The sequence below is a fragment of the Diadema antillarum genome, unplaced genomic scaffold (assembly GCF_040938485.1).
Source record: "Diadema antillarum isolate AM-2024a unplaced genomic scaffold, OU_Dant_1.0 scf00000029, whole genome shotgun sequence".
Lineage (NCBI taxonomy): Eukaryota > Metazoa > Echinodermata > Echinoidea > Diadematoida > Diadematidae > Diadema > Diadema antillarum.
The window spans coordinates 6,416,533-6,437,022 of NW_027270918.1; the positions used below are offsets into that span (position 1 = coordinate 6,416,533).

A 20,490-nucleotide genomic window follows, 5' to 3' on the forward strand; every position below is an offset into this window, starting at 1 on the left:
ACTGTAGTCCCACATACTGAGATATTTGTTACAGGTTCATGTTCATAATTTTGATTGCCAAATTTTCCGTCCATGCCGGTCTCTGCAAAAGGAGCATATATTCCTCTCTTAGAAAACCATACAAAAGTATATCAGTGTATCTTCACTGCAATATAAAATTGTTTTACCTCCCGATTATTGTGAATTTTTGGACCCTTTTGTCATTAGGTATCTACCAAGGTAGACGTGCTAGAGTTAGTATTAATCACTATATACTAGTTGGAAAACGTAGATGTCCAGACTGCATCTGAACTAGAGAAATAGAGTTTGCCTTATTTTGCTGGTGATATTGAGGGAACTGGGAGCTGTGAAATTCTTTCTCTTTAACAGATTTACTTCGAAAATGTCAATATTTTCCTTCCAAGATTTCACTGACCTGTTAGATGCTCTGATGAAGTTGTTAACATTTCACAAGGATTCACCATTTCCATTCCATGTTCACCCACTGTGAAGTCTCAAAGCTAAAATGCCAGTGTCCTATTCAGTTTGGGTGGGTAGTGGGTAGGAAAGGCTTCAATAAAATTATGAACCCCAATCAAAATTAGACTATTATTGCTCTACACTATCATTCAAAAATGAGGGCGACAATTTTGATTGGGGATGAATATAAAATAGGGCCTAGTATTATTTTGGGAGTCTATTAAGGACCATAACCGTAACCGTAACCCTGACCCTAGCCCTAACCTTAGCTAGGACACTGGGGGCAGCGACCTGCCCTTCCTACAGTGTAGCTTGCATCTGAAAACAAGTTTTTAGCATAGAGTATGAAAATGATATTTTCCTATGTTTTACATGCTATATTATTATTATCATTAATATTTACATAATTTTAAGCATAACCCATTTTTTTTTTTCAATTTTGGTGGGAGGTACACATGGAACTCTAGCTAATGGGTATGCCAAGAGGTAGAAATGTTAGCAAAATTGTTAAAATTATTTAATTCCATTCATAAACACACAGATACATCAACAGGAATATATAGTCAACCCCGACAAAAATTTTCTTTTAATTTTTTTATTCTATTTCTCTTTACACCTTTTGTTCAGTTTGTTGATGAATCTGCCATGGCTCCTCCTCTACCACCGCTACATGTTAAACTACATGAAAGAGTGAAAAGGACACATCCACAGCACTCCACAAACAGAGAGGAAGCCGACAAAGCAACACCCAAGAAGAGCGAATGTAACAAACTAGACAAGAAGAAAACTGCACAGAGGGAAAATGGACAGAAGAAAAACAAAAATCGAGGGCTAAATGGACATTGGACAAAAGAGCAGAAATTAATTTCAAACAAAGAACATGGAGAAGACAAGAAGACTTGTCTGATTTCTCTTTATTAGTTTTCTTAGTTAGTTGAAAACTAGTTGATGATGTTGTTAGTGTATATTAGGTCAAATTGTGTAAAGCTTCACTTTCTTCTTCTTCTTCTGATTAAGTCTGCCTTCTTTCATACCAGAGTTACAAAGAATTGAAGTCTGTGTAACATAGGTATTGTTCCACAGGTGTGCAGTAGATATAATTCCAAAGAACTGTTACAATAGTGTTATTTGTGGGAACATACATAAAGTCTATATGTGTAGGTTTTAACATCTCACACCACAATAAAGGAAATCAGTTGATATGTCGTAGTGTACCTATGTTACAAAGACATACTGTCCGTGTAACATAGGTAGTACACTGTGGGCGAGGTTGTTGTCTGAAAACCCCTGATTATAACAATAAAATCATGTTTTCACTTGAATACCCATACAAATCACTTGCTTCAATTGTGGTGCTTTTAAGAATATTGTCATTGTGTCACTCTTGATGAAAAAGTTAAACCTTTGATTGAAATTGTTAATGGTTTGTAGAAAAAAACATGTTAATAAAAGTGGCTTGCAGTTGACATCAGAACATACAATCTTACTAATAATGATCTCATGCGCCTGTTAAATAACATGTTGATGTGCTATGGACGAAAAAAACGTGGATGTGTTCATTGTTATCATTTCAGAACACAAAATTATGAAGGATGTCAACAAATGAAGTCCGTGTAACATAGGTATTTTGCCATACCTGTTTACCCATGCTGACTGAAAGTGTGCGAAGTAATAAACAGATTTCTAGTGGAATATGTTGAAGAATGGGAGTAACAAATCAGGGGGGAAAAGGAAATTTCAATTTACCCAACTTGAATTTTCAACTTGTATGTCACAATTTCAGTCCCAACCCCATGGAATTACCCATATACACCATGACCGCTTCTTGAAGAACCCCTTTAAACACCGCACTAAATCATGGAAATTCAAAATGACCAAACTTTCGAATAATTTACTGGTCTGCTAAATTTCCAGTGAGCCCTGTTTCCTAGTTGACTGCTCTCTTTAACCCTTTCTATGCTAGGAAGTTTTGAGCCAATCAGCATTCAAAACACACCAGGGGTTTAAGGATGTCTTCCTCTTTCTGATGAACTCCCTCTAAAGCTGTGCAGGAACAAAACACTAGACATTTCCATAGGATGGTTATACATATTTACTCTGCAAAAAGAACACGACATTACTGGCACAGAACAATACTTGCCCACATTTCAGTAATACACATTAACAACACAGAAATGGGGCAACAGATTAACACTCAAGATTCAAGCAAAGCAATACTCCCTGAAAGCCAATGGTAGAGTACCAGAATATGTACAAAATAACAGCATCAACATATTTCATGCCCAGACGAAGCCTCTTGAAAATAAATGGAAATGAAACACATAACAGATATGATCGTTGCCATAAACCATACAGGCCTACAAGGCAACACTGAAAAAAACAAGTCACTCTAAATACAATGTACGTTTAACAATTCAAACACTAACAGATATAATGTAAGATGATGGAATTTATCACTGGCCAACAAATGACATGTAACCACTTTGTCAAGTTTTACAACATCAATCATTCTGCTTGACACGTTGATTCAGAGACTAAACCATTCCTTCCTCTCCACTTAATTCCATCATGACCACACATCTCTGTAAACCCATTTTCCTTGGGTAGCGTTTCAAATAATGTAGCTTTGGCTAACTCGACGAGGACAAACCTCTCCCTTTGCCACTGACAGTGCATACACAGATATAATGACACTGACTGAGTTAATGTCTATTCTTAAGCACAGGGCTTAATAAAGCATTTTCAATTTCATCATCACTTTCCAAAGTGCTGGCTTTCATAGCAGCAAGAATCTTCACCATCCACTGACCATGCCATATAAAATCATATCACATCAAATCGGATCATATGTATCAAACCAAAGCATAGATCTCTACTGACGATCAATACAGAGTTGTGCAATTCATCCCAGTGCCTACGATTTTAAGCAAGATCACAATGCTACATTGTAAAAGGATAAGATCGTATCATTTCAAGTTAAGTCATTTTCTCCCAAACCCATATCAATATTTGAGTACTTAATATGAATCACTGGCATCACCTCTCACAGCTGGTAACAGAAAGACCTGAAATTTATGGTATACATACACAATTTCTTCTTCTCGTAATACTGGTATCTCCCTTAAAAATGGTGCCACCTTATCAAGGATGTCAAGGTATTTACAATGATGTTTTGCAGTCATATCAATTTCTATCTGAAATGTCAGGAATCACAAAATTAACACACAAAAATAAAGTCATTGATTAATGTTGGTAGCTTTTCAGCATAAGGTAACAAAATTTGATGAATCTTTCTGTCTTTCTATCATTCCATTCAAATATTTTCTCGTAATGTCTGACAGCGATTTACGGAATATCAACAGCTTCAATAACTAGACACTGAATTGACACTTTTCATTAAGTCCCAGTACCTGTAATACCATTATTTATCAATACACTGCATCTACATTCCAAAACTCCCATTACTCCTGCCGTGGCCTTGGCTACAATTGTACTTAAAGTAGGCATTCCCATGGGGAGATCGATTGAATTAATTTTGACATCAAGATGTGTGCATGGCTCAAGGAACAAACGTCATAAGAGGTAAATAACAATTTCCAACCATTTTCAAGATTTATACAGGAGTTAACGTGAAGTGAAGCAAAACTGCATGACTGATGCACAATGTGTTATATTCTAATCTAATGCTACGATAAATATCTGCAGACCCTCGACGCTTCTGGGCAAAGTAAGAGCAACCTTTGGTTTTTTCTTTGTGGAAATCTAACTTACATCTAAGATTTCATGCACATATACAGATCCCATTTTAATTATTGCTCCGAGTAGAGGCCTGAACAGGTGAAAAATGTCAACTTCTATAGGTATACACAAGGTGACATGTGAAACTAGGGAAATACGGGAACAGATATGTATGGCTTCGTTTCAAGGCAGACTGGTTCATTTCCACTCCTCTCATGACCTATCAAACAAGCAACCTGAATTGTGCATGCAAATCTACAGATGTCTAATGCCCAAAGTCCTTGTGGTGAGTTGTTTGCTCCAATCTTTCTGAAAACATCTGCAAAAATCCCTCTGTGATATTAAAGTGTAAGTTGTGCATAACTTGTGCTAAGAAAATGCATAATTGGCATCCAAATTTGCTTTACTTACACAAACAATTCTGTAGCCCCACCCCTTCATAATCCTATTCAACCCAAAAGAAGACCCATGTCTATAGAGATTTTATACTGCTTTGCATCAAGACTCTTAAACTCATTCTGAGCTCCCTTTGCAAACAGCAAATGTTAAACTACATTTCTACAACATTCCACAATTATTTTGCACCTTGGGTGCATTCTTGAATACTTCAGTTCACATATTAATGATTGAGGCACTCCTTAGAAAGCAGTCACATTTTACAGAGAAGAAATCAAGTGGGGTAGTTGCTTCCGGGAGTTACCATGATCAGTAATTCTAGAGTGGCATCGTAACATTCTTGCGTATCACTGACTCAAACTATAATCTAATCACATAGGCAATGCTCACTGATGACATGTGAGAAAAGAGCAGATTTACGTGAAATTTTCCTCAACCAATGAACATACAATTCCAACACTTAATCAGGCATTTAACTCAGGCACTCGTATGTTTAAAAGATCATGTACCTCATGTAAGTGCTCTATATATGTCTTTATATAAAATATTTTTCCCGATCATACTTATGTGGAAGGGCTAATCTTTAGTTGCAAATGTCAACAATTCTATTATATCAGCTCTAAGCAATCTGCCAGGAGACACTTTGTCAAGTTTTCACATTTTATAACACAAGTGGAAACTATCTCCAACTGCACTGAGAAAGACAAAGACCCAGAAGAACATATTACCACCCCCCCCCCCCATAATAATTAGTTGTACTTTATCATATAAGCTTTCTATCCTATCTGTGATTGTAGCCATACCTCAGACACCACAAAACTCATTAAAAAAAAGGAGATACATTCTAGAGTTCATTGAATCATGCTGCTATAATCACTCCAAGCCCTACAGTGAGCACTGTGCACTAAAATACCAAATCAAACTGTATGAAGCTACAAACTCGGGCAAAATAGCTCTATCCCTCAAACTTCAGCTGATATGGGGATCTTCTGTTTGACCTGTCAAGGACGAGCTGATTTTGAAATAACACATATTTCCCAAAGATGCCCAAGTATACTGGAGACTACTGTAAACATCGGTATTTTCGTACAATTAATTTTTCATGCTGAGCGGTTCAAAAACATATGTGCAGGTTCTTGATTTGGTGCTATGCAATAGCTCTATACTTGTATGTTGTCATCCAATTCATAGACAAAAAAAGAATTTGATTTAACATTTCCAGAAGTAAGGCCTCCACTGCTAGTGATCATTGTTTATTTGTTTTGCTTTGTACTTTCTCTGTTTTGTTTTGTAAATACTGTTGATTTTTTGTATTTTGTTACAATTGCTGAAGCACTTTGTGTCTGTTTAGAAAAAGCGCTATATAAATATTGGTTATTATTATTATTATTATTTCCTGAATGAAAATTAATGTGCTGTCTGATACATTCAGATGTATGGCCTGCACAGAAACTACTGCATATACATGTATGTGTTCAAATGAATACTACTAGGGCACAAGCACACATTCGCACTTGTACCAGGGAGACACCACTGACAAAGCCCACGATGCAATCCGTTCAAAATGTGCAGCAGAGAAAATTGTAAGGATATTTTTGGGATTATGGAATTTGTGTTAGCCAAAAAAAATAGTGCTAAATATGCAAAAATCAATGCACCATGAAAATTTTAACATCTACAGTAGTCTTCAACAGCTTAAGGGAGCAGCATAGGGCAGAACATGTGTTCTGTCATTACGGTTCAGCCTTGTTCCATATTAACCATCTACCAGACATTGTCTATGATGATACACACATTTTTATAGCCCTATATTCAACAGATACATATTACTGCACTGCAAGCACTCCTGATGTATTTATGATACAAACTATATATACTTGGCCATTGCAAAGATGTGGTTTTAAGCTTTATTTCAAAGTGTTTTGCTTTGTTCCATTTATGAGTTTAAGAGAGAACTCAACGCAGTTTGGGTGCTGCAAATGCAAACATGCAATCTCGGATTGTTAGTTTTGTTGTATGTGATGGGATTTTGCAGAAGTCATGAACCTTGGGAGCTACAAAAGTTACCAATTCTTACTAGCTCACTATCTGTCCAAACTTGGAATGTTGGTGTATATTCCTGGTTTTGTCATCCAAGAGGACTGAGTTTCTGCTGTAAACACATTTCTGTTTCAGTTATGCACAATCACATCACATTTCCCTTGCAAAATAGAATTTTTCCCACCCCAAGTGGGGAAAAAAAAAAAACAAACCACACATATATCCAATAGATATCATTATCAAACACAACAATTTCTAGTCGGACAAAGTACACACAAAAGTTTCAGGCAACTGAACAATACAAGCACAGTTCTCCCCCTGAGTCAATACATTTCATCTGGGAGTGAAAAATGAGCCCCCTTCAGCAAAAAGAATGAAATGGTTTCCGACGATCTCAGAGATGGATGTGTGTGAGTCAGCCCTCGTGATGCAGAGTGCAGAGATGAAGCAATGGCACAGTGGTAAGAAAGAGATGATGGTGATACAAGTTTAGCTGCCCTTCTAGAAGAGAAAATTCCTCCAGGCACACGATTATCTTCTCCTAGGTCGTTGTTCCTTGGTTGTCCCCGTTCACAGCGACCGGAGATCTCTTGCTCGCTAGCTCCATCGAGTCCACTCCGTTTTCTATCACCTGGTGGTGCGGCCTCTTGGCCGGTTTCACGCTTTCACTTCTCACACACTTTTCCCGGTCGCCGCTGTCCAGGGCGACGACGGTGACTGTCGACGTGCTTCCATTGCACAATAACCTGCTGTCCCTGTCGGGTAAAGAGTCTTTGGGTATCAGCGGATGGTTTTCACTGTCCTCTGGAAGAGCTGACAGCTTCGCCACGTACTTGTAGAGAACCTTCATGAAGTCGGGTACTCCATCGTATCCTGTTAGGCACATTAGATCAGGAGGGAGAGAGAGAGAGCGAGGTGTCTGTAAGTCCGTAGCAGCTCATCATTGCGTAATATTATGTAATCTGCAAACCAAAATGTGCTCAACATTGCTGAAGAAAACATTCAAGTGATGGTAATGGTGAAATATTTCCCTACGGATTCACCCTTTGGTTTTGAAAAGACTTAATCAGCTACAAACATTACAAGAAAAGAAGGAGAAACTACATGCAAAACTCCACAGTGCACTTCTTCACCCTACATCTCTTTTCACTCTAAAACATAATAAGCTATGAGTTATTTTACTCTAAAATACAAAATACAATTGTATGTGCTACTTTTATACCAAATGCTATCATAAAATGAAGCTTGGTCACCGGAGTCAGATTGCATACAATGGCCATAACCTGTAAAATGACCTTTCTTAATGTCTTAGTTCTAGTGGCAAAATCACTGCATGATTGAGTGACAGAGTGGTATGAGACGATACGAAAATACATCACCCCAAGTACATTCATCATGGAGGCATAGAGAGAAATAAACAACAAACTTGCTTCCATTAACAATGCAATTCTTTGGATTCATTTGAAAAGGTCTCTTGCCTTAACTAATAATCATAGCATTGCGCAGACAGTTGAACAATGAATTCTTGCGGTCGGCTACACATCACTTCCGGTTGACTGGAGTGAATACAAACAGCTTGCAAGCGCTAAGCCTGCTGCATAATGCGCATACTGCATGCTGTGCATGTGCGACGCGTATGATTTATGTGCAACTCTACGCAGACATGGGGACTGTTTTTCATTATTCATTTTGTCATTTGTGCCATCATTCATGAGATACATGCATCATGTCTTGCCAGCAAATATTATAAAAATCTGGATCCTGTCAATCGATCGGTCCCGGTAATTGCCAAGTTGAAGGCAGCCGGACTGGACCTGTGCCAGTATGAAATCGCGGCAGGACTCTGGATCAACGACTCGACAAAATGGCCAGATGTGCCGTAGAACCTCTTTGAGTAGGCCCTACCCCGATATCTACGCTCACTTATGTACCTCATAGAAACTTCAGGTAGGTCTATAGGCCTAACGTTAGTACTGTACGTAGGCTTAGGGTAGGGCCTAATTTAGGGTAGGCCTAACGTGCCCTAACTGTTACGTGTTAGGGCCTAATCCTGCCGCCCGCACAGCTACAGTAGTACAGCTTGCGCTAGCGCTATGCTCGCGGGGCGCCCCGGCAGAAAACACGTACAGCGTTACCACTCCAGGCTCACGCGACTGTTTGTTTTTACTCCACCGCTATCCATGACCCCGGGACACGCAAAATACCCGGATGTCCGACCATGAGAATAGATTCGCCTCAGTGAGCAACAAAGGGAAATATCTGACAAAAAAAAAAAAATTGCTAGCCACATATGTGACACTTGCAAGTGTCTTTGCATTAAAATGCTTACAGTTGCATTTTAGTCTTGATCTATCCACATAACCTCATTAGCACGTTCTCTGGACGATTTCAATTCAATCATTCAAATTAGTCAGTTTACCAGGGAATGCATTGACATCGATGACATAGTGGATTCCTGTGTGATTCTCAACAATGACGTCTGCCCCAAACAGCGCCATCTCTAGGCCGTCGTGCAGACAGTCCGCTAGTGACTTGAGGAGGTCGGAGCATGGCTCCACTGTGATACGTTCCGCATCCGTCTCATCCAGCTACCAACGAACGGGGAAAAAAAAAATCACAGAAATGAAACAGCAATATTTCTTATTTTCTCTGGCAACAAAAACACATTCTCAATATCAGTTGGATAGATTAGTCTTGTTTTATAAGTGATGAATAGGAGTAACAGATATGAATCGAGACAACATTTATATTTTGCAATATGATATTATCATTATCCGTTTCTTAATTACTATGTAGTCCTTCAAAATGGGTGTAGATAAAAATCACTTGTACCATGCATACGTATGTATTGACCTTTCACAGCTCTGCATATAAAATATATCTCAAACAATTAAAAACAAACAAAGAAGAAGGTACCCTCAAAAATTAAAATTTGCTACATACTCATTCCTGTCAAAGTCTGGAGCCATTAGTTGTTCTATTATTTCTGTTGTTAACCAAAATTTACTGCTTGTGATTTCTCGTAACTTTTTTATGGGGAAATAAAAAACAGATAAGAGATAACCAATATTTCTCTACTACGAAACAATGCAATATCACCCCCACATTTCCAGCTACATTCCCAAGATAAGGTGGTGGTTGGAAGAGGAGTTTGCGACAAACCTCGTTGAGGAATGATGTTGAGTTGGGCTTGGAGACGTCATGGCTGTCAAAGAATATTGTCTCTTGACCTGACCCTATATGAAGAGAGAGAGAGAGAGGAGGGGGGTAAAGATTTAGCTCCATTGTCTCAAGGGAGGGGTTCATGGATGGCATCCACGCCATGTCTATTATTCACCAATACTCCCAGAGAAAACACTTTGCTATGATGAACAATGTAGGGAGCAGACAGTGTGTTTCACTCGCAGTGCATCAGCATAAGAGTGCAAGCTCATTCTATTCTGTGTGTGCCATTAAAAAAACAAAGCAAAACAACAAAACAGATACCTTTTCTCTTACTCAGAAGCAATGTCTTCATATTCGCTTTGCAGACTGCAAAATACTTTTATGACATCATAGACAGTGAGTCATGTCCAAGCAATTTTGATGATACTCTTGCAGAGCAAAAAGCTCTGGTGCCCAACTACAGTATGTTGATGCATAGGTCAACATGCACAGGTGGTCACATTCTATACAGAGTATCATTGGGGATTCTGGAAATGAAAAAATTAAGCTGAGCAGATTCTTGTTAGAAATATAAACCTCACTTGAAACTCGGCTATCATAATGTGACTGTAATGTGACAAAAAGACACATACAGCTGTATCATTCACACATACAACCCAATTGCTGCAATGAAACCCTTGGAGCAAGCCAAGATAATAACTACAGTCATCATGTTCAGTTAAACTTGCTATACTGGTCAATAGTGTACTATTGACGTCAATTCCTTTGTATAATTTACAGGCATTACGACCTTGTATAAAGACCACCTTCACACGAAATCAAACTGTGATGTTTTTGTGGTCTTTATGGATATGTTCTTAACCTGTTGAGGACGAGTCCCAGGTATAACATCTATGGGAAATGTGTGTTGTAGCAAAATCAAACCGTACTCAGCTGTTTGTTGCCATATTTTTTCCTTTAAGTGAAAACGATTGATAGGTTTCATTCTAGTGCTGTCATGTCCTGGTTAACACTGTGGAAGAAATCTGATCTTGTAGCTACTCTTCATAAGAAAAGGGGAGAAAAAAACAACAACAAAGAAACAAGGCTTCTTACCTCCAGTTGTGAAGTTTTTGACGGAAGGTCTCTTGACGACAAAGTACTGGTCTCCCACGACAAAGAGTTTGTGCAGCAGAGCATTGTGGTTGATGAAGGTCTGCGCTACACATGGAGGCTTGATGTCTTTTAGTCCAGCCTCATTGAATATTAGTGCCATCTGTGTATGCCAAGATAATAAAAGGTGTAATTGAATATAACTGTCATCTTGTGTTTGCCAAGATAATGTAATACATTTTAAAGAGCAGAAAAGATAGAAGAGAGGAATAGAAAAGAAAACATGTGCCCTTGAAAATTTGCAAACAATGTGTACATTTGCTACATTTAATGTGAAAACAATAGTCACATACCAATAACAAATATGCAAAGGAAGGCTTCACAATTCTGTTGTCAGTAATGTTATTCAAGTACTCACAAGTCTTATTCAAACCTTCATACATCATATTTTGTATACATTGCCTTTTCATGGGACATTTCTAAGCATCAAAACATTGATTTTGTTATCAAAAATTGTACTTGTCCATTCAAAACTTCTGTCAGCAATTATATGTACCTTTTGTGTTGGTCAAAGTGCTGATTGGCACAAAAAACCCCATTGCACTGTATACAGTTCCAGGGCAATTACCACCAGGACAATTACCCCAGACCCTTCCCCTGACCCTAACACTAATCCTAAACCTAATGCAAACCCTAACCCAGACTCTAACCCTAGACCTAACCCTAACCCCAATCTTTACTCAAACCTTATCACTAACCAGTATTTAGCTGGGTGTAATTGCCCTGATGCATTGTATGAAGTATACAAAGTCCCTGACACAGAAAGGGCAATTTGCTAATATACTGTTTGATGAGCAGCTAGGAGTAAGGGATTATATTCTGTCACTCTGAAAATTAACTAGTAATACTATGACATTGTCAAAAGCCCCAGTGATTACTCAGGCCCATTAGTGTATGTGCTACGCATGCAAAATGTTCAGTTCTTTACATGTTGGTAAGTACAATTAAAGGGCATTTCCAGTACTGTGACATTTGAGGGATATCCACACAGCTGAAAATTTCACTCAGTCCCAATATGTGACCCTCCATCACAAAACTAACATAAAGTTGCTCTTCTAGATTTGTTCTTGTTGTTGTTTTATCATGTAGGTTCAATTCTGAATGATTCTGAGATTCTTGGCTATAATTTTGATAAATGACTCATCAAGATTGCATATTCTTAACCAACTGAAATATGGGCTTAAAAATCAGACATCCAGTAACATTCCTCTCCGGGGAAAAGGGGAGAGCAGGGGCTTAATTTAAGTGTTTACTGGAGTGCACTGACACTATTCTGTACTGTGCTTTCCCACACACGTACACACACAAGATTTGAACTCCATAGCAACAACTACAGTTCCTAAGGATTATAAGACTGTCCTGAAACTTGGCAAACTAACTGAGCATTATATGTTTATTTCAAATTATTTCATTTTTGTATGACTTGCATGTTTACATTGTCACATGCCTCATGGACAAAAATCAGAGAAAAATAATCAAATATCAGAACAAAATGGCATAAATACAAAAAAAAAAAAAAACTGTTCCAAAATATATATTTTATGCTTCAAACATTTGAAAAGACATTACAGATGTTTTACTCCTTCAATAAAATAAAAAATATGCTCTTCAATTAGATGTGCCACTTGTTTGTGAGGCAATGCTGAAGTCTGCAGCCTTTTGATCCATGATGTCACATGCAAGGGCACATCACCTTGTAAAGAAAGCAATTTTCTCCAGCTCCCTGAGTCCCCCCCCCCCCCACCCTCTCCTTTGCCTTTTCTTACAAGTGTATGTTATACTGATATGTGGTAATAGACAAGAGGGATACAATATTACATGTCAGTGCCCTCTTAAATGAGGCCACAAGCTCATGTTGTCGCTTTTAAGCGTGCAGGTACGTGACTTTACACTGACTTCTGAAGAGGTCATCACGTGATGCATCAACCTGTTGACGACTAGTCCTGAGCATACTCTGGCAGATTTCCACAGGAAATGTGTGTTTTAGCAAAATTAGCTCATCTTCAATGGGTTAAGAAACACTTTTATCATCATCGGAAGGCTGAGGCCTCACAAATAAAAGCTGATGTACCATGGTTGCAATTCATAAATACATGATGTATAGTCATCCCTCTATGCACCCTGATATATCAAAATAAATTCTAATTAAATTCATCGGCCATGAAAATTACTGCTTCACCAGAGAGTGACCTCTAACAGTACTACTGCTTGTCATCCGGCATCAAATTACATAGAGGCATATGACAAGTTGTGCTTGATTATATGACTCAAACAACATAACAACAAACGTAGTCCCAACAAGTAACTGGCATGCTCAAACCATACTGTAAGTCTGTCATCATACACAGCTGGATTTTGACAAAGCCTTTCTAAAGACCACAGCTCTCATATTCAGGCAGTACTTTATCCCCCCCCCCCCCCCCCTTCACATCAGCAGTTCAAGAAACAAGAGAATGTCAACACTATCGTATTTGTGTAGTACAGGCATTTCGTTGGCTCCCACCCGACAATGTTTACGTGTGACAGTGCACACTAAACAAACCTCATGCAGTCACCATGGCTGTTATCCTAAATACCACACCCTCCTTCCTCCCTCTCCCCTTCCCCTCAACAATAACACAGCTCTCTGTCAACTGACCCTTACTGACCATGGCTGCATTCAAGCAGTAGAAAGTCATATCCATGTTAGCATGTACATCCAGGAAGAATATATGTGCTGCGAAATTATTTGATTGAAATTACTGTATATGATCTTGTCACTGATCATTAAATTGGCAATACAGAATTTTACTACACATCTTTAATACTTCACATGGAAGTGCTTATATCAATCAAATTGGAGAGAAATTTCTGAATTGCTAATTTGAGAAAAAAAGAGAAACTTTGATCAGCTACGAATGTGTTGCCAATTTGAGAATCATTTCATGGAGATAATAATTACACAGCTTTAAAAGATTTTACAACAAAAACAAACAACTATACATCAAATACAATGAGCTCACATGAAAGAGAATTTTCACTGTACTTTATAGAATGCTAGCAATGGAATATAATAATAAGATATAAGAATAAAATACAAATGAAAATCATAATTGATAGATACATCACCACACAGACTTAAGTGTGTCTGGGACTCACTGGGTAAAAAATAGCATTAGCTTATTACCTTGTGAGACATCACTGAGCCGTGAGCTTGGGAAGGTTTACAGACTGTGGACGAAAGCATGTGACGAGATATGGTTGTCAAAGCATGAAGTTAGCAGCAGATCACATTAAAGGCAGCGTTATAAAGTCCATGTACAAATCATAGGTGAGGGACTTCAGTTAGCAGAATTGCATTCATTCTAACTGAAATGATGGCGGATAAACGAAGCAAAGATAACAAATCATCATTTCATATATTGCACATCACAGAATTATACTCACATGAGATAAGAACATTACAGTAGCATAGGGTAATGAATGATAACATTAGTAACCACTGAAAAGGAAGACACAAGTTCCATTCCATAGTACTATCAAAAACATCTCTTAATATGTTAAAGGAGTACACACCTGACAATGTTTTTAAAATGGTGAGTAATGTTTCTGTAGTATGACGGCCTTAAATTTTTACAGTCATATACACTGTACAATGTAAGATTTCCTTGCAACACAATTGAAAGTAATCAAGTGTAATGTCAACAACTTTTCTGTCATTTGTAAACAAAGATTGTTGAAGTGAAAGTAATAGACAAATTGACCACCATAAGTGTTACAACACTGAGAATTGTCATACATCGCCAACGAGGCGACAATTAAACCTCGTATCTAAAAAAAGTCAAGTGCTCAGGAGAGCTAAAAGCATGGCAGCCAAAGCACTATAACGAATTGCCTTTCCTTTGACATGCCACCCTCATGACGGTGGCTTCATTTGGGGGGGGGGGGGGTAGGACAGCTAGGATTTGCACAGGACATCACCTAAATGATTATCTGACAACTGACCCAATGCAAAGATTTTCACCAAAATCTGAGATACAAAATTTTGTCATCCCAGCAACAATATGCATATATGATATCATGATATTCAGTCATATTGCTTACATTTCTCCATACTTAAAACAACGCTAGTCAACGTATAATACTAGCACCAGTCTGATGGTCCAAGACCGGCAAAAATCACTGTCGGGCCAGTATAACTTTCACGAATTGACAAATTTACTGGTCCGACACGACCAGAAAAAAAATAAAACAGATAGCATTGTAGGGGCCTGTCGAAATAAGAATCAGGACTAGTAGCTTTTAGGTTCGGACCAGTAAAAAAAAAAAAAAACTGGGCATCTTCTGGTGTGGTAGGGACAGGTCAGACCAGTAGAAAAAATGAGTTCGTGTGCAGTCCTGCTAAAAGACAATGAAGATATGCTCAAAACTTACCTAACGGGAAGCCCACATCGGCTTCCTGGAGTTTTTTCTTGATCTCCGCTTCTTTGGTAGTGTGAATTTCAACAAAGTTTGGTACTCTGACAACGTGGTGTGTTTCTGAAATTGCAAACAAGCACAAATAATGATACAAAAATTGTTGTAGAAACAAGAAGTCACAAGAGTAATTTTCAACATACAATGAATTAACATTATCACTACTACTACTGTACTACTACTACTGCTGCTGCTGCTGCTGCTGCTACTACTACTACTTCTAATACCATTATTACAAATACAACTATTTCAGCTATTATTACAACCTTTACTATAACTACAGTACTATATTTACTCCTCCTCCTCCTAATATTACTATTGCTACTACTGGCATCATTGTTATTCTGGTAATCATCAATATCATCTCTCATTCAGCAGCTGCAAGAAAAAAAAAATGAATAAATAAAATGAGAGTAACACACATGTTGTACTGATGACCACTGACATATCACATTTAATTCACATAGAAAAACACACAAGCAAATAGTACGTGTGCATCATGGATCAGTGCAGTCACGTAACCAATGTAGCCGTTCTGAGTTGCTCACAAGACACCGTATTAGCCCACTTTAAATGTACTGTTTACCATTGGGAGCAGTGATTTAAAAATGATTGAGATATCACATTTAATACAGTATATGTGTAGGTCAGTTGTTTCACAAAACATCCTACACATACAATATTGTACCATATAAAAATTTTGCAATAAAGCCTGAAATATAAGAGATATCACTATATTTCTTCATAAACCATAACTATAAAAGGTTTAGTCAAGAAACATCTTTTATCATAACTATTGTTCACATTTTGTATAATAATACTTAACATTGATTATACTGATTCAAATTTTATTTTGGTTGTTTCTATACCTGACTTATATTTTAGAACTATTTTGAAGTGCTAAAGCTGGGTTTTTGCTTGATCTATTTGTACATGTACAAATGGTAAATAATGCCTTTAATACCAACATCTGATCCACACAGCCATCACTTTCTCATCAATTGTCTTATTGTGCCCTTGTGTTAGGCTCTCCTTGCCTCATCTAATCCACAAGGTCATGACACACTTGAACTCCTCACAGTATTCGAGCCACAAATAATCTACCATTAGTATCCCAAAGTAGTGGTATCACAGAATTGCTTACAAAAATTTTGTGACAGACAATCTATAATTTTTGGCAGTAATGTCATATCTACAATGTATTGCATTCATAATTGTTGTTATCATTATCACCATTGCTCCTATTATCATTATAATCATAATAATCATCATCATCACAATCACTGGTCTTATCATAGATATCTTCATAAACATATGGACATAACAAAAGATGTCATTTTTAGGCATGAATACAATGCATCTCACCTTCTTGGGAATGCATCTACAGAAAATTCTGCCTTATGCAGTGTGCATTATATCAATTTACACCTACAATGTACAAGGTTGCCATTTATAATATCCACAACATTGAAAGGGCACACAGCAAGGAGCTGCTGACGAAAAGGTACATTAATTTGTTGAAGTATAGCTATTCTTTGATATAAAAAATTTTCATCCTTCAGAAAGGCTTGTCAAACATGTATTTGCAATATCATAGAATATTTTCACTGCATGTAGCAGGACTTAAAAAGGAAAACTGAACACCTACTGTGGTTGCTTTGGAGCGAGTCTTGGAGGACTTGATAGCTGATGTTCCTATCCATGAGGTTCTTGACGGAGTCTAGAGGGTCTAAGACTATCACATCTGGGAAGAGTTGGATGTGAGTCTGTAATATGGGGCAAGGAAATATAAACACAATCAGAGCTTGAAATTAGTCGCTAAGCCCAACAGAAGCTAGCCTTTTGTCAAGGCTCTCACACTGTATGGTGAAGAGAACCCACCCAAAGGGTTCCATGAGGGCCATTTGAGATCTGCCTCGCATCCTTTTGTGAAAGCCCTTTGAATTACTGACTTTTGCTCCCCGATTTCAGGAGCAAAAGTCAACAATCAACGTGTCTGTCTGCCCGAATCTGATATGGTGAATGCATGCCACAGACCTCCACTGGTGATCAGTGATGCATGCAAACAGGCCGGACAACGCCAAGACGAAGGATGTAATATAGCGAGAGGGCCTTGACAAAAGGCTAAAGAGAAGGAAAGTAAAGAGCCAAAGGAATAATGATGGATCTTGAAATGCTGCCAAACTACTTTGACTGGTGTTAGCACTATCATTCACATCATTATCCTAAAGTGCCTCAAAGAGGTATAGACTCACAATGGCTGATTATCTGTGTCACATTGCTGCCATCATGGTCCAGACAGGATACTGAGCTGCTAAAGTCAAGCTCTTTTATACACCATACCGTAAAGGTAATTGGAAGATGCTTAAAGGACAAGTTCACCTTCATAAACATAAGGATTGAGAAAATGCAACAATGTTAGTAGAACACATCAGTGAAAGTTTGAGGAAAATTGGACAATCGATGCAAAAGTTATGAATTTTTAAAATTTTTGTGTTGGAACCGCTGGATGAGGAGACTACTACAGCTTGTGAGTCATATGGGTACAACAGTATAAAGAAAATATAAAGAAAATTCAACATATTTTCACTTTTTTCACATTATAAAAGAGCACTTGACTTGGCTCTTTCTAAAGGCAGGGGGAATAATATTACCCATAACATTTGTCGGTAACGAGTCGGGGGAATGTGAACTTTTTTCATAAGATGAAATTTTGTGAAATTCTCTTTATATTTTCCTATATTGTTGTACGCATGTGACATCTAAGTTATTCACACACTGCAGTAGTCTTCTCATCCAGCGGTTACTGCACAAAAACTTCAAAAATTCATAACTTTCGAACGGATTGTCCGATTTTCCTCAAACTTTCAATGATGTGTTCTACTAATATTGCTACATTCTCTCAATCCTTATGTCTATGAAGGTGAAGTTGTCCTTTAAAGGAAACCAAAACCCAAAGAGAAATGTGGATTGAGTGAAAGCAGCAACATTGGTAGAACATATCAGCGAAAGTTTGAGGAAAATCAGACAATCGACGCAAAAGTTATGAATTTTTAAAGTTTTGGTGTTGGAACCGCTGGATGAGGAGACTTCTAGTGGTTATGGCATCATGTGTGGACAACAATAAAAAAAATATTAAGTGCATTCCACCTTCCATCAACTTGATACTGACATACATGTACACTTTGTATGTTAAGGGTAGCAATTATTCCCCCTGCTTTCTGAAAGGTAGTCAAGTGCTCTTTTATAATGCCAGAAAAGAGAATTTTTGTGGAATTTTCTTTATACTTTCTTTATATATTGTTGTCCACACATATGTCATAACCTCTAGTAGTCTCCTCATCCAGCTGTTCCAACACCCAAAACTTTAAAAATTCATAACTTTTGCATTGATTGTCCAATTTTCCTCATATTTTCACTGATGTGTTCTACTAATTTTGTGATTGCTTTCACTCAATCCACATTGCTCTTTGTGTTAGGGTTCTCTTTCAATAAAGACATTCCAGAAAGAAACATAGCACAAACAATTTGTGCGCTTTCTGACAACCAAATTAACAATGGACACTTACTGTATCACTTCTCATCTCATTCAAGGTTTTCTCTGAGAAAGTGGAAACATTTATCTGCAGATAAAACATGGAATTCTTACATGATTATTCCTACTTGTGGCTGGGTACAGTATTGTTCTATCACAACTTCTACTATTCATTCTCAGTGTATGATATTGGAGAATAACAAATTCTTTCTTTTTAATACTGGAGCTATTTATTCATACATAACTGTTTTGTCTTAGGCACAAAATTTCCAAAAGCCTAAAAATTCCTTTCAATTGATGACTGATTCCAAATTGATCACAATATCCTATGAGGTTGAGATGCTTGTTTCTATCTGAAATGACAACATTTCATGAATTCCTTTCTAATTTTGTAGAACTTAACCAATTCTAGCAAATCTGCCTCCAGTTTTGGATTTATGCAGTGAAATTCAGAGTTGTTATTTTAACAAGGAAAAGACAATAATTTCTGTAGCAACATTACTCCGAGATTTGATGAATTTTACATGAGCAGCTAAGAAAAAGAAAGAAGCAAAATAATAAAACCGACAAGAAGAGAGAGCAAGTTACAGATAGGAATAAACTTTATGATATTTTTGTAATTACATGCGGCTCCATGATACTACAGATACTACCACTACAATGTACTTACACACATTCTGAGTTGTTCCCAGAGACACTGTAAAACAAGAAATTTTCGCGGCATAACATTTTCATGACTTGGAGTCGGCGAACTTTTTCGTGCCATGAAATTTTCGCAAACTGCCACCACCACTCAATGCACATAGTGTAGACAAGAACATTTGTGCATTTTAACTTCACAAATTTTGGCTCGCGTGAAATTTGCAAATTGAAATGCACACAAAAATTTCTGGTTTTACAGTTATACAGTGCAGTGGACTCCCATTACAACAAAGTCCTAAGGAACGGCAGTTTTCTTTCGTTATATCGTAATTTCGTTGTAACCGAACAAATAAACAAAAGAACAAACAAACATAGAGAGGACAATGTTGCAGCCTGAATTTGTATTTCGTTGTATCCAGAATTTCGTTACAACCGTGTTCATTATAACGGGAGTGCACTGTATGTCAATATATGAATTAATGAAGAGAAACTGAAATAGCGCCCTCTATCTTTAATGGACTTCCATGCCCCATACAAGGAAGACCTGCGTGGGGGACCTCTCTATGAGTGAAACCTCTCTAGGCTGCGACATACTAGCCCAGTATCTGATTCACATTCCATTAGGTCCAGGTCATGTATCACCCATGAGCTTACATGGTTGCAGTTTGTACTTAGCATACCTTGCAGAGTAATTAAAGGCTCGCTCCATTGAAGGGGGTGGGCTCATAGTCTTTGTTCAAGGGACTGTGATACTTGTATAAAACTCCAGGACATTAATGACTGTTTGTTACTCTATGTTGGCAGCGATCACTAAAAGGGTAAATAAATGATAAACATATCTCGATATCAACCAATCCAATTGACTGCTAATTATCTGCAAAACCAGCACCAGGGATCTCGCCAGCGTA

The 20,490-nt window shown here is 37.7% G+C and overlaps 1 protein-coding gene across 1 annotated transcript in view; it reads right to left on the bottom strand.

The window, feature by feature from the left end:
* Positions 1 to 7,060: 7,060 nt before the first annotated feature.
* The window catches only part of LOC139738681 (inositol-tetrakisphosphate 1-kinase-like), a 37,253-nt gene continuing 23,823 nt past the window's right edge, over positions 7,061 to 20,490 (bottom strand). Inside the window, exons 4-10 of the mRNA XM_071649309.1 lie at positions 17,054 to 17,171; positions 15,364 to 15,468; positions 14,117 to 14,160; positions 10,894 to 11,053; positions 9,796 to 9,869; positions 9,053 to 9,221; positions 7,061 to 7,506 (exon numbers count right to left, since the gene is read on the bottom strand). Coding sequence (XP_071505410.1) covers positions 7,175 to 7,506; positions 9,053 to 9,221; positions 9,796 to 9,869; positions 10,894 to 11,053; positions 14,117 to 14,160; positions 15,364 to 15,468; positions 17,054 to 17,171 — 1,002 coding nt within the window. The 3' untranslated portion in view covers positions 7,061 to 7,174. The remainder of the gene's footprint in view (positions 7,507 to 9,052; positions 9,222 to 9,795; positions 9,870 to 10,893; positions 11,054 to 14,116; positions 14,161 to 15,363; positions 15,469 to 17,053; positions 17,172 to 20,490) is intronic.